The sequence below is a fragment of the Mercenaria mercenaria genome, chromosome 18 (genome assembly GCF_021730395.1).
Source record: "Mercenaria mercenaria strain notata chromosome 18, MADL_Memer_1, whole genome shotgun sequence".
In the NCBI taxonomy this organism is placed as follows: domain Eukaryota; kingdom Metazoa; phylum Mollusca; class Bivalvia; order Venerida; family Veneridae; genus Mercenaria; species Mercenaria mercenaria.
The window spans coordinates 4,725,845-4,747,506 of NC_069378.1; the positions used below are offsets into that span (position 1 = coordinate 4,725,845).

General features: G+C 34.2%; 2 protein-coding genes across 3 annotated transcripts in view; both read right to left on the reverse strand.

Annotated features, from left to right (window-relative positions):
* Positions 1 to 9,893, reverse strand: part of LOC123538464 (chitin synthase chs-2-like) — a 45,737-nt gene extending 35,844 nt beyond the window's left edge. Inside the window, exons 1-4 of one of the 2 annotated variants that reach the window (XM_053530004.1) lie at positions 9,801 to 9,893; positions 9,129 to 9,237; positions 8,334 to 8,506; positions 5,731 to 5,806 (exon numbers count right to left, since the gene is read on the reverse strand). In XM_053530004.1, coding sequence (XP_053385979.1) covers positions 5,731 to 5,806; positions 8,334 to 8,428 — 171 coding nt within the window. In that variant the 5' untranslated portion in view covers positions 8,429 to 8,506; positions 9,129 to 9,237; positions 9,801 to 9,893. Of the gene's footprint in view, positions 1 to 2,079; positions 2,325 to 5,730; positions 5,807 to 8,333; positions 8,507 to 9,128; positions 9,238 to 9,800 lie in introns of those variants that run through there. The other variant, XM_053530005.1, reaches the window with a different exon arrangement.
* Positions 9,749 to 17,113, reverse strand: LOC128550822 (uncharacterized). Its single transcript, XM_053530651.1, has 7 exons — positions 16,953 to 17,113; positions 16,077 to 16,108; positions 15,452 to 15,690; positions 14,619 to 14,785; positions 12,784 to 12,952; positions 12,306 to 12,496; positions 9,749 to 10,234 (listed from the first exon to the last, which is right to left on the reverse strand). Exons 1-7 carry the CDS (start codon positions 16,953 to 16,955, stop codon positions 9,749 to 9,751), a joined length of 1,287 nt encoding a protein of 428 aa, XP_053386626.1. The 5' UTR covers positions 16,956 to 17,113.
* Between the last annotated feature and the right edge of the window lie 4,549 nt (positions 17,114 to 21,662).

Genomic DNA, 21,662 nt, shown 5'->3' on the forward strand with positions numbered 1-21,662 from the left:
GTTGCTCAAAAGAAGAATTCAACGTTTGCCACAGCAATTTAGTCTACATGATTTGAAAATGACGCCATTAACAAGTGGCAGAATATCGCCTAAGGCGTCATTGAGAGATATACCATTTCGATGCATGCGTAGCCGTTTTCAGGCAGTTATTAATGCGAACAGCGGACATACGAGATATTGATTGAAAGTGTGACTTTGGAAAGTGTGGGTGTTGTTATTCAAACTGTTATTGTTACCAAATCTCAAATGTTCTAATGAAATGAAACCGGCCATATTGTTATTAAGATATTGAATAAATTGATGGTATACATTATTGTTTTATTTTCAGGGTATTCTTAAAGAAATATATGAAAATTATAGGTGACCAATTATAAATGTCTATGAGTGTATTTATAGCTGATGAATTGACTTAAACATTATAATACTATGATATGACTGTATCGTTATTGTAATTAATAAAAAAGAGTTTTATTTGATTTTAACTATCTTCTAAACTTGAAATCATATTCATTTTCTTTAAAGTAGCTAGACTAGGCGAGACTAATTTAAGGGCCAGCAATTTTAGATAAAGCACGAGAAATGCCACCGTGGTATCTATTCGGCGTGCAGATATCTGTCCCTTTTATAACAGTCCTACCAAAATGTCTGAGAAGGTTACTAAAATCTAGCAGGGGCTATTCAGCTAGGCAAATAATCTGTAACTTAATATCCCATAAATCTCCATGGCCTGCTGTGCTGACCGACATCCTCACATTAAGTGTCTGCTATTTGACATTATCTCACATAAATTACTGACCGCATGTTTTATGCCTTCAGCAGAAATTTCATCATTTCCAAAGAGCTATAAAATAAATTTAATCTTATTTGCTATTTCTTACAGGTGAGTAATTATATATTTTTTGTCTTTATCAGTTATGTTCTTGAAACAAAATTTATCTGGCAAAACAATTGGCAGTACAGTTCTGTTATTTTCGAGAAAGTTTTTTTTATTATTATTATACACAATAAAACTAAGAAAGTTAGTATTAGTCCCTACCTGTTTCACTAGAGGGTTTATAGTTTTACTACTTCCATCAGTTTGTCTGTCCATGCTTTAATACGAATCGGTACTTATGCTGCTACAGGAGACAATACATAATATTGAATTCAATTTATTCGCTAATTCTTATTTAGTGATTAAAACTTCTTTTAGGTGGCTTAATTCCGTCTACCAGAATGTCCTTCAAATTGTTTCAATAAGTGTACAAAAGGAAGGATAATGCAATTTTGACGAAACTTTCTATATGTTATAAAAAACATCAGGTGAAAATGCATGCATTTTGTTTTTACCTAGTTGTATCCTGAAATGACTTAAAAAGTATATGATAGGTTATTGTAAATTGCTATACTGATAGGAGGCACATCATTTAATTTTTGCTATTTTTGTACCTTGTCATGAGAAAACTTAATAAAACAGCTCTTGCAATAAATTGAAAAGCATTAGAGGTAGATCAATTAAGGGACTTTTTTTTAAGAATGAATTCACACATAAGGCATTTGACCATTATGCATTCCTGTGGGAAAATTATGAAATTATGCGATAATTTTAAAAGTATTTTGGTTGTATAAAAATAGGGGATATTGAGAAGATAGTGACATTTATGCTCCCATGTATTTTAGCAGAAGTATTTTGTACTTAAAGAAAACAACTTCAGTTTATTTTTTGCATGCAAGTTAAAATCTCTGTAACTACTAAAGATATTCAATTTAAACTTCACAGATGTCTTCAATGTCATTATGTTAGGTCACTGGCTATGCCCCATAACTCTGACCTACATTTTAGCAGAATTATGCCATTTTTGTACTTAGAAAATTCTGGTTAAAATTTTGCATCAAAGTACATATCTCTGTAACTAATAAAGTATTTATAGTACCGTGATATTTACATACAACATAGTCTAATGCTGTTATTTGTCTATAAATGTTTCTTCTCCACTTACAACATGTTTTTTTTTTGTTGATCACTTTTACAAAATAAAAGGGAATCGATCCTACCGATCCCTGTACTGTAACATGCGATGTACAGAATGAGGTACATACTATCAAATTAAAAATGTGTACTTCTGGCACGTGCAAAGAGCGTCTGACCATGGATGTTTTGGAAGAATACGCTTTTTCCTTGTGCCTAGTAAGTGTCGACATTACTTGTATGAACCACATCTTCTTGCACAATAGTACAAATATGGGCAGTTCTGTCTTTATTCCAAAATGTACCTTTAAATTGATAGGGAACAGATCTTGAGCGAAGCGATAAAAATCGGGATCGATCCATTTTCGTTAACATGCAATATACCGAATGATATATTTACTGTCGACTTGAAAATTGTGTCCTACGGTCAGTGCCATAATCAGACAGTTCTTTTTAAATGTTATGTTTGATCGATTCCCAGTTGAGGCAGTGCTTTTTTCATATAATCATGACATGATTGTTTTCTTTTCTAAAGGTCAAGTAACAGTAAGGATTAACTTACAGTATGTTACCATATATTTTTCTGTGACATTTTAGTTGTCTCTTCATAGAAAACAGTTAAAGACCTGCTCCGCTGCTATTAAAATTCTTTTGTGTGTATGCAACCCATGGTTACAACAGCTGTAACGGCCACGTGCCACACTTTAGCAGGCAAAAACCACAGGTATTTAATATAGAATTTTATATAAAATAGACTCTATTTGGACAGGAGTCACTGTTCATAGTCAGGATTTTCATGCTTTTTCAGTGACAATTTAAGGTTAAAAGGTAGGACTGTTAAAAAGCTTTAACTGTTACCTATTGTAATCATGGGTTGCATACACACAGAAGACATTTCTCTCTGTTTTGCAATATCATTGAAATAAAAATACTACATGCTATATTTCTGATTTATAATTTAAACTTTTAAAAAGCAACGCTAAATTATGTTCTGAGCAAATAAAGGCCAATTTCGTCAGAAAGTTTAAAACTTTCTAGGTAAAATAAATGCTGTTTGTAATTATTACATTCAAAGTATTACTGGGCCTTTAAACTATTACTCCAATATGAACTGCTAATTGTAAAGATTAATTTGTTTAACTTTCATAGGTTCATATGCATTAATTGATTTTCAAGTGTGTTAAATTTCCTTCAACATTTCATTCAAAATACAACAATTGTTCGACGCCGCCAGGAGGCGGCGTCGAGTATATGGGATACACTTCTATTTTGGACCCTGTACAGATGGTTATGAATAGTTTCGGAACGATAAACTTAACACAGTGAATAGTTTGTTAAAGGACCCACGATATTGCACAATATATTTTAGTGAATAAACAAAAATGGCAAAAAGAAAATGTATGTAATGCAACTTATTATTTGATATAAAACAATGTTATCTGTCTTTCCTCTCCTTATTTATAGAGCAGAAAATATTTTTTTATTTACAATTTCGTCAAAGAGTTGATCCGATTTATTGATAAGGGAGGTTACTCTCTAAGTCAAGTTTTCTATTCCTGGCCTTAGTATGACCTACTTATAGTGCTCTGTCGTATTCTATAAATAGAACATACCGCAGATATACCATAATGCAACGCGTGAATTGCAGACAAGGGAGTGTTCATGTTACAATAACCTTTCAGGGGGATATTAAAAAAATAAAAATACGAATAATTACACTTTGCTTGCATAAAATTTCCTTGAAAAAAAAAACGTATTAACAAATTAAATAAAGGAACCAATAAGCATATATATATATATTGAAATGATCGTAGGAAGTACCACAGTTAACTTATTTTAAACCTTTTGTCTTATTTTCTTTGTTTTTTTTACTTTTATAGTTTAAAAGCATTTCCTACACTTTGGCAGTGGGTTATTATGCTTGCTAAATTTCTTGTAATATTAGGTTTGAATCTAGACACTGACCTATTCCTAGTAACTTTACGGTTCAACCAAAGAGGACTTCAGGTTACCGTTCGTCCGAAAAAAGAATGAATTCTATGATATTCCAAAAAGTATATAAGAAAGATTCATGGCATTTGCTTTGTGTATAGGGGCAATATAGAGATTATGCATGTTATATCATTCTTTTCTTGGACAAAATGTTTGGTTGCTTTGGCAACGGAAACAGTAAAATGCTGTGTATAATCTGCATCCTGAAATCTATAATGTAGGTGACTAAGGTCCATGAAACTTTATCAGTGAATAGAAAATACTCATTACATTATGATAATAAAAATAATGGCTTCTGTAAACCACAACTTTGAAATAATTATCTTTCAACATTTCCTCATTTTCCAACAAACTGCATTTATGTGAAACTTCATACACATGCTCCTGCATATAAGAACTTTTCACAGGTGCTGACCTTAGGTGGTGAAATAATTACTTTAATTTTGCATGTAAAGGGACCACCTACTCGCAATGTCAGTATCATTGCAGGTAGAGGATTTGTATTGCATGGTTATACTTTTTTATCATGTTTATTCTTGACGGTTTTTAGCACTTTATAACATATATTGTATTATGTGCTAATGTTTATAATTTGTAAACAGTCAGTAATGATTAGGTTATTTCTCATATTGCAATAAATGTACTTCAGACACAACACTTGGCGGCGTCTTTGATGCTTGCATTAATGAATTTCCTTGTATCTTTTTCTTGATTCTTCATGCAATAAAACCACCTGACTTAATGTTCATCTCAATGCCATAAGCTGACCATGGAGAAGGGTGCCGGTAATTTGATAGGGCAACTAAAAGCCAATCTAAAGATGCTTTCTGTAACTCTCTGGCATTCCATGTTATTATAATTTCACGCCAATCATTAACCCTCTGACCAGAAATTCTGGGAGAAATTGAAATCTTGGACATTTTAGTAGGAGTGATAAGATGTTACTGGATAGCTTTCCTTAAATATACCTTGTTAGAATATATTATATACTAATTCCACCAAGGTGGCATGAGAAATGGTCAGCAGTTGACACATCATCTTTTTCGGTTTTGCTATATAGGGCTTAGTTGGTAGTATGAGGAGAGCATCTTAGCTGGGCAGCAGTTTAGCTGCAGAGCGCCTCAGCTTTCGAACAGAGCTGTAAGATGATAGGTGTCTCTCAGGTTTGGCATTTTAAGATTCTAAATTATTATTATTAGATTTATTTTACTTTGAAATATTAATTCTGAACTATGAATAAATTAATTTAAGATAGAATTATTTATTTTAAATGTACATCTAGAGAGAGAGATTTTATGTATTAATCAATTCATGATAATTTCGGGCTTTGGAATGAATAAATCATATTTTAAGAACTTTTTTACCTTATGTTTTTATGTACTAAATAAAAGCCACTATACGATCAACTAATGAACTTATAAAACGGCTGGTAGGGGTACAACATTATGGATTTAAAAAAAAATACATATTTAATGAGAGAAGCTATATTCTTAGATACACTACATTCAACTGGGAGATTGTTTGAAATATTTGGAATTAATACTGGATCTGAATTTGTTTGTTAGGACAGGATTAGGACTATTCTTGCACTTATGAATGAGACTTTACGGCTAGTTAATATTTTCAAGGTACTCGAGTTGTTACTTTTCAAAATAAATAGTAAATAGCTGCTGGTTTGTTTTTTCTGCTACTTTAAGTTTTTAAGCAATACGCCTTCTAAACGTAGCATCAAACACAATGTTCGAGTACTTTAATTTTATCAGAATTTAACAAACACATTTTAAGATTACCTGTAGTTGCCTACGCCGGTTCAGCAACAATGATTGGTCAAATAATGATCCACAATATAACGACTTGAGGTATATCCTAAAGTAAAATATCAGAACTCTAGATGAAACGAAATGTACTACAAATGATCTAAAATGAAAGATATAATATTTATTATAGTAATTGCCATTTGCACTTGCTTGATTTATAGCATACAATGTAAATCCAGTAATGGTTTTATTTAATATCTTCTCTTAAGTTAAAAACATAAAGTGTCTTATCAAACAGCAACGGTTACCATTGATTTTTAAAATTTTCATGTTTTATTCAATGACGTTGATCATTTTCACTGTTGCTAATGGTTAACCTACAGTTTAACTTGTGAACTTATGAATAGGTTATAGATCACTTATTGACCTTCTCTTCACTGCGATCTGTTACTGCATAATTTAATGCCTAATTCACATTTAACCCGGGTGCCGTGCGATAATTTGGTCTACGATTTTCCTTGCTGTTTTTGGGACATCGTAGGTGGCCACGGGCTACGGCGTATGTGTTTACATTATATACGAGCATCGTATTTTTTTGTACATGCTCTCCGGGGAAGGCCGGGAGAAATCCATACGGACGCTGCACGGAGATGATACGGAATAGTGCAGTTGCCGTGCAGTCTTCGCAAGATCCACGGAAATTGTACGACTCCCGTACGGTTCCATGCAGAGGCTGTGTGGAGATAGTGCAGCATGCTGGAGACGGTCAATATATGAAATCATCTGAAAAATGTTTTGCCCATATCAAGACCGCAGCACGGCAATGGTGCAGCCGCTGTAGAGTTGTCGCGCGATGATTGCTAAAATATCCTTGCGATTACACAGGTACTGCACGGGCAGCGAACGGCAATCTTGCGACAGCTGTGCGAGGCTCGTGTGAAGGTTCTACTGGTCTACAATCTCCGTACGATTTCTTTAAATTTAGGCACCTTGTGCACTGAAAATCGTGCGTTGGCTACACGATCAGCGCACGATGGATTGTGCAATGCCACCTGCGACATGTCTACGGGCTACGGGCTTACGATTTTTCAAATTTGTATAACTTTTCGCTAAACAAAATCGTAGAGGCTACGGAGCCCGTGAATCCGTACGAAAATCGCACTGCCGCTTCCTTCCTCCGCACGGAAAGGAGGATACGGGCAGTCTACGGGCTCCGCAGACGCATCGCAGGCCAAATATGAACTAGGCATTTAGAAGGTCAAACTATGATCTATAACCTACATTGCAACATACATCTAATGGAACACAAATACTGGCTAATAAATGTACGTAATATAATTATGTTTCAAATAACAAATTTTACATGCTTGTTATTGACGTCGAAACTCCTATAAATAGCAGTAGATAATGTAGGGATAATACACGTTTTTTTTGTGTATTAACGTCTGCAGAAGCCCGCGGGATTGTTTGTGACCGAGACCGAAGGTCGAGGTCACAAACATATCCCAAGGGCTTCTGCAGGCGTTAATACACAAAACAAACGTGTATTGTCGCTATTCTTGCATAAAAAACATTACACGACGACTAAATGCATTGTTTTCATATGTGATGACTTGACGATTCCGGTACATTTTTTATTTACCATTCTTGTTGTTCTTGGAAACGGCAAACATGTTTTAAATATCCATAACCGGGGCACACATAACAACAACACTACTAAAAGCGTGATTTGAAGGTTTTTGAGCATCTTATTTTTATTTTTAGTTATTACAAACGTTACATTACACATGATTTTGCATATAACTTAAAAATTTGATAAACAGGAACACAATTATTTTAAGAATAACAATTTTACATTCGAATTAATTTGAGTACGATCAAACAGAGTACGGATGAGTACGAAGCTAGTGGCTAGCTTTCGAGGTTTATTATATGAATTCTGCGAACAATCAGGTAAAAACAAACCGACTGATACTAACAAAAGTCATTAATATAATACCTAAAAACGGGCAATAGCACAGGTTACACGCGATACTTATTTATTCACAGTTATTTACAATAACTGAACAGACGCTTTGTAAAGGGAGTAAACTCTAAGAGAAGCTAGTGCGTATATTGATGGCGGCAGTACGTTTGGGGTTTGAAACTGATACAGCTAAACATACTATGGATTACATTGTGTCTATAATGCTACAAGAAGAGGTTATTATGGAAGAAACAAGATGCAGATGCCAAATATCAGTCGGCGCAGAAATACATACATACGTCCCTGGCAAAGCATTTCAAAAATAAAAATCATGTATTAACAGCACGTGAATTGCCTTGTTTGCACACGATTTTTCTCCCGTTTATACATGGGCGGATCCAGTGAAAAAAGTAGTTTTATGCAAGAATATAAATTAGATACGTTATAAAGTCAGAATTGACAATTTGATGTAAATATAAGTACTGGAATGTCGTTTTTGTATCAAAGTTCATCAGTTATATGTTTAATATGGTCTTTATTTAGTTAGTCGGATAATTCAAGTATCAATGTATATTTAGACTGTAATAAGTAAAGTCCGCATTTTGACATATATTTTGTTTGTTTTGTGCTGTAAATCTTTTAAACTTTTTAATTTGTATGTTATACATACTCGTTTCCCTTCATCATCCTTTCGATGTTATTGGTCCAGATATGAGAGGTGAGTAGAATTAGTGATATATAACCAGTCGCTGATGCTACAACCATGTAATAAATGTCTGGTGTTGAACCGTCACAATCCCACCAGGGAAACGGAAAGGTACAGTAGTCGAGTCCTTCTTGTAACTGGTAAATAGAATTATTTTGTTGTCATGAGTTGAATAAAATACTTACAACAGTTATTATATCCACAAAGTCTGACTCTAAGAGAGATTGTCAAGTAAGAGGTCGTCATGAAAGGAATATCTATATTTTTTATTTGGAGTTTGAAATTGTTCTTTTGCGAGCTAAATGTCGGAGAAAACACTCTATTATTCATAATACACAATAATTTGATCTCAGTGAAATCATGCATATTCTTTCTTCAGTTTCAAATACGAGTTAAAAATATATGGTCTTAATTTTGATACAAAACTTCATATTGAATAACTGGCCTCAAAGCTGACATGAAATTAAAAGGATAGGCCACATTTATCTATTATAATGAAATGAAGCTAATAAACTAATTCAAAAGTATACATAAACGTACGTGAGTTGTATTGATATGAACTAAATAAGATATCCTGTACGGTATTTATGAGAAACTGTCACGTGTTAAATGTAAACAAAGGTAATTCAAGCACGCGAACCTAACCTGTTTTCCTTTACATACGATAAACATTTTACAGCGTCTGTAAGGGAATGGTGGAATTTTCATTTTGTCTATACACGAGCAGCTTTGTAAACATATCTAAATAAAGCAAATAACCTGTGTAGATACAATGTACACTGTAACAGCAGCAACTGGAGTGGTCAACACAACGGGGAGAGAAAAGCTTTGAATCTGAGCCACAATTTTGATAGCCGCCAAGCTTAACCTGAAACGAAGGAAACAAATGATGCCTTTGGTACGAATTTTAACTATACCACAACACCGGAACCAAACGAAGTTAATCTGTTGACAATTATTTTCATTTTTTTTATATTTTTTATCTTAATATTTAAGCATGACCTATATTATTTTAAAACAAGAAAACCAAATCCTGCAATTGTTGCACGGTAAAATTATGAGTATTCTTCACACTGTTATTTACAGTATGTACAGTGATAAAATATATACCGCTATCTGAATGGCTACGAGACTAAAATAAATCCCGAATTTTAAAAGACAATGTTAAATATTAGTTTTATTCTACACTCATTTTAGCAATAAATTTTAAAAATAAAACATTCAGAAATTTGTGTACAGAAACATCTCGTTAAACGTTATAACTGATGTTGATCTTAATAAGTCAACTAATGTATAGTTTATTAAACATGAAGATTCGAATCAAAGTTATCATTTTGGCCAATACGGAATATTAGACGGTCATGTGATACAAATGTCAATCACTGATTGGAAAAGAAAACATAGGTAGGTGACTTACGTACGTATGCATACCTGTGACAAATGAGGCTAGTAAATGCAGCGACACCTGCTATTGTAAATGGCACCGAACATGTGCATGTACCCCAGCTGTAGAACCATGTACTAGCAAAAACATTTGAAACCTGTTTAACCGATGTCCCGTTTGTGACAGGCGAAACTTCAAAAATATGCCGCCCATAAATGCCTACGAGCATTGCAAAGGTAACGATCACTTTACATATGTTAACAAGTAAATATATTTTGTATCTCCCGGTGTATGTTAGATCTTTAAGTATATATATGTGACTCCAAAATGTCTCGATATTATTTGATTTTTCTTCGGACTTTGAAGTCTCAGCTTCCTCGACAGGTATATTGCTGGACTGCATCGGTCGTGCTTGCGACTTATCTGTCTTGGCATCAGATTCTGGTATTGCAGCCTCGGAAGTGACAGTAGGATGCAGTTCCTAGTCAATATTTAAAATGAATGTGTTTTAGTAAATAAACAGGAGCTGTCCGAAAGACAGCCAATGCTCGATTATTCGAATTATTGTTCCAGAAGCAGGAATAAATTACCCTTAATGTCGAATATATATAGAGTTTCAATCCAGTATCTGCATTAGTTTTGGAGATAGTAACTTGCATGCAAAACTTTAACCAGAAGTGTTAAGTTCAAAAGGGGAAATAATTTGACCAAAATGCATGTCAGAGTTATGGGACTTGATGCAATCAACTAGTTTAATAACCCCGAAGGCACATGTGAAGTTTCAATTTAATATCTGCATTTGTTCTACAGATCGTAACTTACACGCAAAACTTAAACCAGAATTTTCTAAATCCAAAAGGGGGCATAATTTGCCCAAAATACACGTCAGAGTTATGGGACTTGGCTCAGTAATTGATGGTAATTGATCTAGAAAAAAAAATAAGTTCCAAATCTATATGCTTCTTCGAATAGCCGAGCTTAAAATAAATAAATGCATATTATCTGTTATACATTTGAAAACATCACATTTGTTTCGGTAATGGCAACTTGCATTTGACTGTGTACTTAAACGTAGGTTTACAGGAAGGTTTAATAGATAGAACATGCTGTTCCGGAACATATTTGGCTTTGGTATTCACTATATTATATTGACTGTCGCATTTGCTAACAAAATTCATGACACACACATAGTATCAGGCAAAACGATATCATATCACGTGAATACATTAAATATCTGACAGTAAAATGTATCTGTAACCGACAATTTGTTACGTATAATCCATATTTAAATGTAGAACACATTAACAGTAAACAAATATTAAAAGATAAGGAAGAGGCTCGATTTGATAAAAATCAAGAGCGCCGCCAAGCGGGGCAATATGCGCCCGAAGGCTTACATCATAGGATGGGAGCAAAACTTTAAGAACTTGACTGTTGTAGCCCCAAAGGACTGGAACAACAAAAGGAAAACTTCAAAAAACAAATTTAAGTCCATAAAAAATAATTCAAAGTCTACAAAAAATCCTTATCAGGTACAGGTATATAAAAATACACTTTAAAATTGGAGGTACCATCCATGTTGTACCACAGAAAAGTGGTCTCGGTTTTTCCCTACGGCCAATAATAAAAAAGTTTCAAAATAAGCTATTTATAGTAACATAAAAGGGAAGTAATTCAAAAAAAAAATATTGTAAGTACAAAAAAGAGATCTGCCAAATAAAAACAAGAGCACTGCAATGCAGAGCAATATACACAAAGCAAAGTCATATATGACCTTTGACCCTTAAGTGTGACCTTGACCTTGAAGCGAGTCATCTGGAACATGCGCTCTGCACATCGTTGCAATGTGGTGAACATTTCTGCCAAGTTTCTTTGAAATCCTTCCAGCAGTTCAAGAGTTACAGAGCGGACACAAAACAAACTGATATGACTTTTGACTCCTAAGTGTGACCTTGACCTTGAAGCAAGTCATCCGGAACATGCGCTCTGCACGTCGTCTTGGTGTGGTGAATATTTGTGTCAAGTTTCTTTGAAATCCTTCAAGGGGTTCAAGAGTTACAGAGCGGACACGAAACAAACTGATATGACTTTTGACTCCTAAGTGTGACCTTGACCTTGAAGCTAGACATCCAAAACATGCGCTCTGCACATTGTCTGGGTGTGGTGAACATTTGTGTAAAGTTTCCTTGAAATCCTTCAAGGGGTTCAAGAGTTACAGAGCGGACACGAAATTGCTAACGGAAAGACGGACGGACGGACGGAAGGACGGACGTTCTAACGAAACGGTCTTTATGTGACTCCCCCATTCTTCTCTCTATTGTTCTAACAGTCACATAAAAAGAAAAATAGTCACATAAACAGAACGGAATGAATGACATCAAAGAGAAAGTACCGTTATGCAGTCACTTAACCATCATTTCGCGGGCACGGACAGACGGACACCAGCGTCATAACATAATACGTCCCTTCGGGCGTATAAAAATGTTTCCATTCACATCCATTTTGCAGAATAATTTAGCATGGTAATGTATGTTTACATTATTGATACTTACCGGTCCAAAGTTTTCCCACCAGCCACACGACACAAGCACTGGAACAAATACAAACATGAAGAGGCTTGCTACCGACACTGAAGGACTTGATGCACGATATACATATACACACCAGCATATCAATGAAATAATGCTAAATATAAATGCAAGTATTCTTCCCACGAAGGGCCAGACCACCTTGATAGACACACCTACAATAAACAGTTGTTATATTTCAATACTGCGGGAAAAAGAATATGTCTGGAATTTTACATATGTGATACGTCAAAGTTAAATATAATAATGTCGTTTCATGTTACAAATTGGAACAATCACGTTGTTCGTATTTCGGAGAAATATTCAGTGTATAGCACAGACTTATGAGATAAGTTACGGAAATAGTTCAAGTGGTATGCTGTTATAAGGTATTTGGGAACTTTTACTTACTAAATAATAAACTGCCTTTGGGGTATAGATTTAGAACAAAGAAGTAACATACCAGTTTGTTTGATCAGTAATGTCTTGTCTGAAAAGACAATATGCACCAGACTAGGGACACATGTTATGGTAGCACCATAGAACACGCCGGATATAGGATCGAACGCAGGTAGAAGAGAAAACACGAATATACTTAGTCCGACGGAATGTACTATTGCTGTTACAATTGCCTGCAATAAAGAGAACGCAAGTGTGCTCAGTTCAGTGGCGTATTATACCTCTTACAGCCTGCATTAAAACATAAATACACTCAGTCCAATAGAATGTGCTATTGCTGTTACAACTGCCTGCAATAAATAAAACACAAATATGCTCAGTTCAATAACGTATTTTATCTCTTACTGCCTGCAGTAAAACACGAATACACTCAGTCCAGTGGAATGTACTATTGCTGTTACAACTGTCTGTAATAAAACATAAGTATGCTTAGTTAAACGGCAAGTTATATTTCGCTTACTGCCTGCAGTAAAATACAAATATATATTCAGACCAGTGGTATGTAATATTGCTGTTACAGCAGTCTACAATAACACACATATACAAAGTCCAATGGAACGTAATATTATTTTTTCAACCGCCTGTAATAACATACCAAGCATACATGCATTCCAATGGAATGTAATATTGCTGTAATAACAAATATACTCATTTCTTGTTACAAACGCTTGCAGTAAAACATTTACCAATATAAAGAGTTTACAAATTATATGTACTGAAAAAGCCAATGGTGTTGGTAGCTAATACTGATGCTTACTTTCGGTGCCCTTTACTCACTGGGAAAAATCACTGAAAATATATGAAAATGAAATAATCTATTGACCTCATGAACCAGTTAGTCTCCGGTCACGTGCGTGTTTTACGCTTCATATATAACTCATTAAGGCATAATTTGTCAAAACGTTTCAAGCAAATCATTGCTCGGAGTGTTTCATATATTTTGAGACGCACAGATTTGAACTACTAAACCAGTATTATTTAAAACCCGTATGGCATCTACAGAATGTCTACACGTACTTGGAATAAGTGTTGTTAAATTTTCTGTTCCTTTTGGAACACGGAGAACATTCAGTTTTATTATACCTCATGTAAAACACCTAATACAAAGTCCCTATATCTTAAAATGTAATAATTTAAATGTCTCTCACGCCGATCCGCGTTTCCGAATAATCCCTGGGTAATGATTTTAATAACAACTGCGCAGAGGTGTCCTTTGCGCCTCGCACTCAATGGATGGTATTTTAACAAGTTTCGGTGGATTGCATATAGACTTTTCATCATCCGCGTTGTTTAACGTTTATAAAAATCGTTGATATGCAAGCAGTTGTTTGTTGCAGAATAAAATTTCCGAACGATTTCAATTGCTAATAATATGTTTTCTTGTTTTGGCTGCTTCGGTATAATAAAATAAGTAACACATGTCAGTGAGGGTGTTATTGATTTTGTCAACACCGAAAATATATTAACACCCGAGCCTATACATTTTCGGATGGACAATATCAAAAACACCCTCACTTTTTTTTTTTTTTTTTTTTTTTTTTTTTTTGATTTAACGTCGCACCGACACATGATAGGTCATATGGCGACTTTCCAGCTTTAATGGTGGAGGAAGACCCCAGGTGCCCCTCCGTGCACTACCATGTGTTATTTATATATTACTATAATAAGCTTCGTTTAAGCCAATGCTAGTGGGTTTGAGGGAACTTGCTAAATTTAATTACCTCACATGAATGGAATCATCAAACCTAGTCTGCTACCATTTTTATCCTTTCAAAGGATCTTCTCGCAGATTTTAATATGGCGATATAGTCTATCAAATATAGCTTCTATTATACTTACTATAAGCAGTGGAATCCATCTCAGTTCGTCCGATTTCTTTGACAATACTTTCCAAAGGTTTACCATTATAGAGAGCAGATATGGTGTAACGACCACAAGAAATGTCGCCCATACAAAATAAACGTTTGTCTTTGTGAATCCTGCAGTTATGTCTTGTTGATTAGTACCTTTAACATAATTGAAGATTTTCACAAAAGTCTACTAAGTCAATAATGTATGCATATTCAGTTTCAGTTATTTGTTTGATTTAATCTCTAATTATGTTACTTTGTATATATCTTTGTTTTGTTCATTCGTACCATTTAGGTAAACACTATCAAATAAAATGTAAGCTTACGCAGGTCTACTCAAAAGTAGTCATAATATAGGGTCATAATATTTCGATGACTACTTATATTAATCACTGGTCCATTATATTAATTACTGGTACATTATATTAATCACTGGTACATTATATTAATCACCGGTACATACTTGTGCTACATGATCAGTCTGTAAACTGGGTGAAAAATCAACAACAAAATTTCGAAAATAAAAACGTGAAAATTATTTTTTGTGTCATACAATAAAACACTTATTAAATGATATGACGGTCAATAGTTAAAATTATTGGCCCCCGTCCTTAGGAGGACTTTGAGCAATAGTTTTGACTAGCGTATATTACGTTTATAATAGGATAGATCCTAGTCATCTTGTCAACAGTATATACAATTTACTTGTAAAACAAGTTATGTTTTCGAGTCTATTCAAAAAGCTACTTTTTGATTTTAATATAATCATGTGAGATGCATTTATACGAGTACATCTCGTACATCTATTGCGAATTTATGTACCATTTTTACTATTTGTTCTGTACTGGAAATGTCCTCCAAGTGTCTTAAGCACCGGCTTTGTCGTGTTGAAAGGTGTAAATATGTTCCATATTAATACCAATAAGGCTCCTTTGGACACAACGGCAGAACTTAGCACAAGAAGAAATAGAAGTCCTGAGAAAACGATTTTCGTCGCTCGATAAACTTTATCCCAAAACACGTCGTCATCTTTGTCAGGCGTGTCTTGAGATGATCCTGGTCTTTATAAGAAAAAGAAAAGTACAAATTAATACTGTTTCAGATAGAAACAAAAAAAAAACTCTTATTATTTCTTTTTTAAATCGGTTCGAGAATGAGATTGATAAAACGAATTCCAGTACTTTAAGCCACTTCAGCTTCTTTGTTTTAAAACCTCGGTTTTACATGTAATTGACCTGCATCGAGGCTCCTTACCATGTGCATAATGCGTAATAAAATAAATTCATATACGTAATACGCATAGGAAACATGTTTATTTTCAATTAGAGAATAATTAATATTCTGACTAAGCATGAATAAAACAAAGTTTCTAATTCTGTATTTCTTATATATGTTGGTATACAACTTAGATTATTAAAGAAAAATCCTCGACAATAATTAAGCTTACTTTTCTTCAGTTTCGGCACTGCCCTTTGTTCCCTGGAACCATAATTATATAAAGATTATTTTGTGAGCTTTTCTGATTCCTGAAGTCGAAATGTTTGATTACAACAAACATTAAATATCAGTGGGTTTGGGTGGACGTATTCGATTTCTGTAGATAATCTTTAATTGACTCATTATATTAGTGCAGATATTAAATATAACTAATAATATGATACTCAAAAATATAATAAATATTCAATTACAGTCTTCATTTTTGAAAAGATAAATCAGAATTTAGCGGATATTTTTTATCAAACATAAAATGTTGAAAATACTGAGCGGACACTTTTTATTACTGCAAACACAGACTATTTTGAATATTCAACCCTTTTGATTCTTGCCAACAGTTTAATATAGTATTAAGAATATTAAGCATGGTTACTGCAAACGTTTGTGGTTCCTGACGGGTTATTTAGCAGACATAAGATATGAATATTTTCTAGAGTTGTAGAAAATAGTTTTTGTCTGCTGTAAATATTGAGTATAAAGCAAACACTTTGATTCCTGTACAAAAAGGTATAAAGGAATATTTAGCTGGTGTTTTCGATTACTGCAAATATAGCGCCCGAAAAGACAATGCTAGTACGTAACAATCAGTTTACGATAACATCTTTCACTTCTGCAAACATTAATAGATACTATACTAGATATTTATAAATCTAGACTACATATATGAGATATTCGTCTTTGTATTATCTGCCTTAGTTTTTCAATTTCATAAACATGCGGAGAAGACAGAAGTAAAAAGTGAATAATGTATCCAAGACAAACTAAATAATAAAATATGACAATTAAATGAGATTTTCGTCAACAATTACACTGAATTCTAGTAACTTACCATTTCGGAGACTACAGCGTTGTCAGATATAACAGCTCCATGTAAATATACATCCCATTTCTAGACAGTAAGAATTAAATTCCAGATATATTTATTTATAAATGTGCAAAACATTCCAACAGCATAATCACTTGATTTTTCAAATTATGGCCCAGACGTTAAGAAGGAGGTTTAAGTTAACTTGTTTAATCTCGTATTTTCAATTTAACTGTTTTTCTGGTTTAATCATATGCTTGAAAATCTAAACGATGCTTAAAAGTAGATATGTGTAAAAAAGGATGATCTTGTCTTCTTGACCCTTGACTTATTTAAATGCTCGGCGGACATCAAGCATTCTTCACACCGCCGGTTATCTGATTGAGAAGAGATAGGCGTTGTAATACAATGCATTGGTACTCGTAGCTTTTACAGATTACAGCATACGTGTATGTACAAAAAAGCTGACTTTATCAATGAGAACTTGATTTTCACCTTGTTAAAAAATGAATAGTCATCGTTACTTTAGCTTTGAGCTGTATAAAATATTGAACAAAAAAGAAACATACAGATCCTAAAACATATATTATTTGTCAGGTTTTTTTCTCATGTTTCAAATTTACATTAATCAACTGAAAAATACTGCTTGCTCTTTACAAAGAGTCACACCGGCAGCGGTATTTAAAGGCCCAAACTGATTTTTATAGTATGTAAAAACAGATTAAACAGCTTTCCAGATAAGTAATATATATGAATTCAGGCTAGGAACCCACTTCTTAGTTGTCATATGCATAAAGGCATGTATATTTTATAACTCAAACTTTCCTTAATTCATGTGGGGAAGTTGGCATTTACTTGCGGAGAACAGGTTTGTACTGGTACAGAGACCTGGAGCATTGGTTAGGGTAACTGCCCGCTGTTACATAACTAAAATACTGTTGAAAAACGGCGTTAAACCAAGAACAAGCAAACATTCTTTCCTTTTTTCGTATTTTATATTTAGAGATATTTATATGTATAGGTCTATAGATACAGTTTTACCAGTTGCATTTTTTTCCCATTTATCGTACGAGAATATAAAAGACGATTTACTTATTATATAATAACAATTCATTTTTAGATTTTGTCAATTTTTACCGGATATATATTTTCAGGGACCCCATTGGAAATAAGTGATTAAGTGTACTTTAATGGGCAATCCCAGGCTATAAGATCAAATTTGCATATGATTATTTATTAATATCATATTCTTAGAACAATTGTCTTTTATATTGAACACGTATATGTTTATGAGATGTATGATTTTTATTGTGATATTGTATTCTTATGATCTTATAACCTGAATAAAACTGAATTGAATTGCTCTTTGTTCCTTCTTGTATAGTTCTCGATTTGTTTGTTAACATAATAATCTTGTTTTTGTTTCTTAAGTATTTTCTTTCTTTCGATTATCACATTACATATGGATATTATGATTCTGTTTTATCCTTGATAATGAATAATGTTTAACTTTGGAAATTCGTTTTATAACAAGAACAACAAAAACAAGTTAATGTATTAAGATCTAATAGTTTAATGTGGTTAATGAAATAATTTTGCATTTAAAATCATTTTAACTTACACAATTAATAACTTTACATTTTGTATTTATTGAATAATTCAGTTGTTTTGTCATATTTCTGTTGCAACAGGAATGGTGAGATTTCTTCAAATTTTTGGTGTTGGATGTTAACTGTACCTATGCAGAGAAACGTAATCTCGAAACTAGTGCGCACTTCAGGGCGTTTTGAACATCAGAAACATTCCTTGTAAGCTCTAGAGTACGGCGGGCTAGGCTGATTTACAAATGGTAGACAACGTAACTCTCGACGTGCGTGTGTTGTACATACATATTTTGTTGCTTTCGCAAATACGAATGTCTGACGTAAATACTATGGTACTGTCCGCTAGGTAACATCTACGTATATATTTCGGTTCGGTAAGGCCGACCGAAGCTTGGTCCATCGACAAAAGTCATATACGAAATATTTACATAACATCAACATACCTTGACTTTTGAACTTTTTCGCTAAGGGAACTAGTCCTTATATATCGTACCTAAACAATGACTAATTAAAAAATTAAAATTAATTAATATACCAGATTTATACAGCGCCCTTTTCATGATCAATTTCACGTTCAAAGGCGCTTTACATAGTTCAAATGCAGCCACACAGGGCGCATAATTCATCCTCTACTAGTACAGACACAGAGCGATCGGACCAGAGGGACAGAGTGAGACAAAGCCCCCACGACAGAGAGATCAGAAATCAGATACAGGCTCAGTCTGACTAAAGTACATATCCTATTACGCTACGCATAGGATCTGAGAACGACCTATTCATTGCCTCGTTCTGACGACCCTTTCGCTAGCCAATCAGAGCCTAACTTACAACATCTTGCAAATCTACCTGTAGCCTTGACTTTTGATATTTACAATTCTTATGTCATAATGTATCTGATAGCCGGTTAGCTCAATCGGTAGGCCACTTGCTTTGTAAGCGAGGGGTCCCGGGTTCGAGCCCTGGAATGACTGCACATTTTTCTTACTCTTTGACATTCGAACAAGTCGTCTGATTGGATAAAATAAAAATAGCAATACTGGAAATCCAAAATATACAGAAGACGAATGTGAATGGGTCGTTCTCAGATCTTCGTTTAGAAGATCAAGTACTTTAGTCAGATTGGATACAGGCTTGTCCGGCTAACTTAGCCTAGCTCGTTGCGAATAGACAGCCTTGTTCTTTAACGTGCCCTGTGTATAGCACTGATACACACAAGGATTGCCTGGGTTCCTGACCAGTACACCTCTAGTTGTGTGGGAAACACTGAAAAGCGTTTCTGAAAAATTCCCGAGTAGCTGCCGGGGATCGAACCCACGACCTCAGGATTGGAAGGCCAGTGTGCAAACCACTGAGCTATCCGTCCATCACCTACTACTCCATCCGACTACTGCTTACAGCGTAAATGTCTTACTTGCGGAAGGTCTCGTATAACTCATCAATATTATATGCTATTGAGTTATGAGGATACAACACGGAATATTGACATTTTTTCTGCGCTTCGATACCATTGCATATATAATAGCCGCCGGTTTCTTTTTGCCACGCCGGTATTTGGCAAATACAGTCCACATTTATACGCGCTTTACAAAAATGAAAATTGCATTAAATTGTTAAATCAACCCACCTATTTTAAAGTAAGTATGTTTTGATATGATATCATTACTAGTTTTTTGTAAATCAGTACGAGAAATTTACATTTGCCTTGACAAAAGCGGTTTTGCCATGGCAAATCGGTCTTTTGCAATGGCAAAGTTCATTATTTTGCCATGGCAATTTTTTTCATTTTTCTTAAAAAGTGATTTTAACTATTTCTAAAAGAATGCATTTGTAGAAATATGTTGTTTCAAATCGATAATTCATTTTTTTTATTTTGCCATGGCATGCCACATGTTTTTTTTATATGAGCCGCGCCATGAGAAAACCAACATAGTGCATTTGCGACCAGCATGGATCCAGACAAGCCTACAGATCTAATATATTTGCCCTAAAGCAATTAACATAATATTAAAAATTGTTCAAGCTTGGTAAGTGTTGTCAAAACTTTAGATGAATGACCATTTTTTATTTTGGTATACTCAAACGATTTATTCAAGACATGTCAAAATTATTAGGCGTCAGACTAAAACAGTAGAATATCAAATAATAATTATGTGCACACTTTATGTTAACAGTAAATATACTCGGTATACATGAGGTGCAATCTAATCGTTTGGAAAATGTTTTTTCCCGTATCAGTCTCGGTTTTGTTGCATTCTATCGTATCGAATTTAACAACATTCTTTGTTACTTCTATGGCACCTGAACAATAGGGTTTGAAAAGATTTGTAAAAGAATGCATTTGTAGAAATATGTTGTTTCAAATCGATAATTCATTTTTTTTATTTTGCCATGGCATGCCACATGTTTTTTTTTATATGAGCCGCGCCATGAGAAAACCAACATAGTGCATTTGCCACCAGCATGGATCCAGACAAGCCTACAGATCCGCACAGTCTGGTCAGGATCCATGATGTTCGCATACGGTTTCTCTAATTGCAATAGACTTTGAAAGCGAACAGCACGGATTCTGACCAAACTTCGCGGATGCGCAGGCTGCTCTGGATCCACGCTGGTCACAAATGCACTATGCTGGTTTTCTCATGGTGTTGTTCATATTATATTGTTGAATTTCGAACACTGATTACAGTGACTTAGTCGTTCTCCTCGACATTTGACGAAGTATTTTTTTTTATACTAAATGCTAAAAGTGCATTCACGGCTCAATGCCCGAACTTATATACCCAAATTAGTTTAACTTGAACAATGCAAGGGAAATAAACTCTGAAATCTGTTTTGTATTATAGCCAAAAGTTACTAGTACTTACATCTCATTTAGGTTGTGGCAACAAAGGATAAATATAAATTATGATTGAGTTCCTCTATATACCATTTTATTGTCGGGAATTATCACGGTGAGGATGCGTACACCGGATATTGCCACCAAGTGATAAGGTATTTTCCGAAAACGTGATTATTTTTCGTCAACAAGGTAAGTAAAATCCCGATTTACTATTGTATTATACTACTACAGAAGAAAAGAGCATTACTTTTCATAACTAGATACTATGTATATGCTCTCACAAGCGTAAAA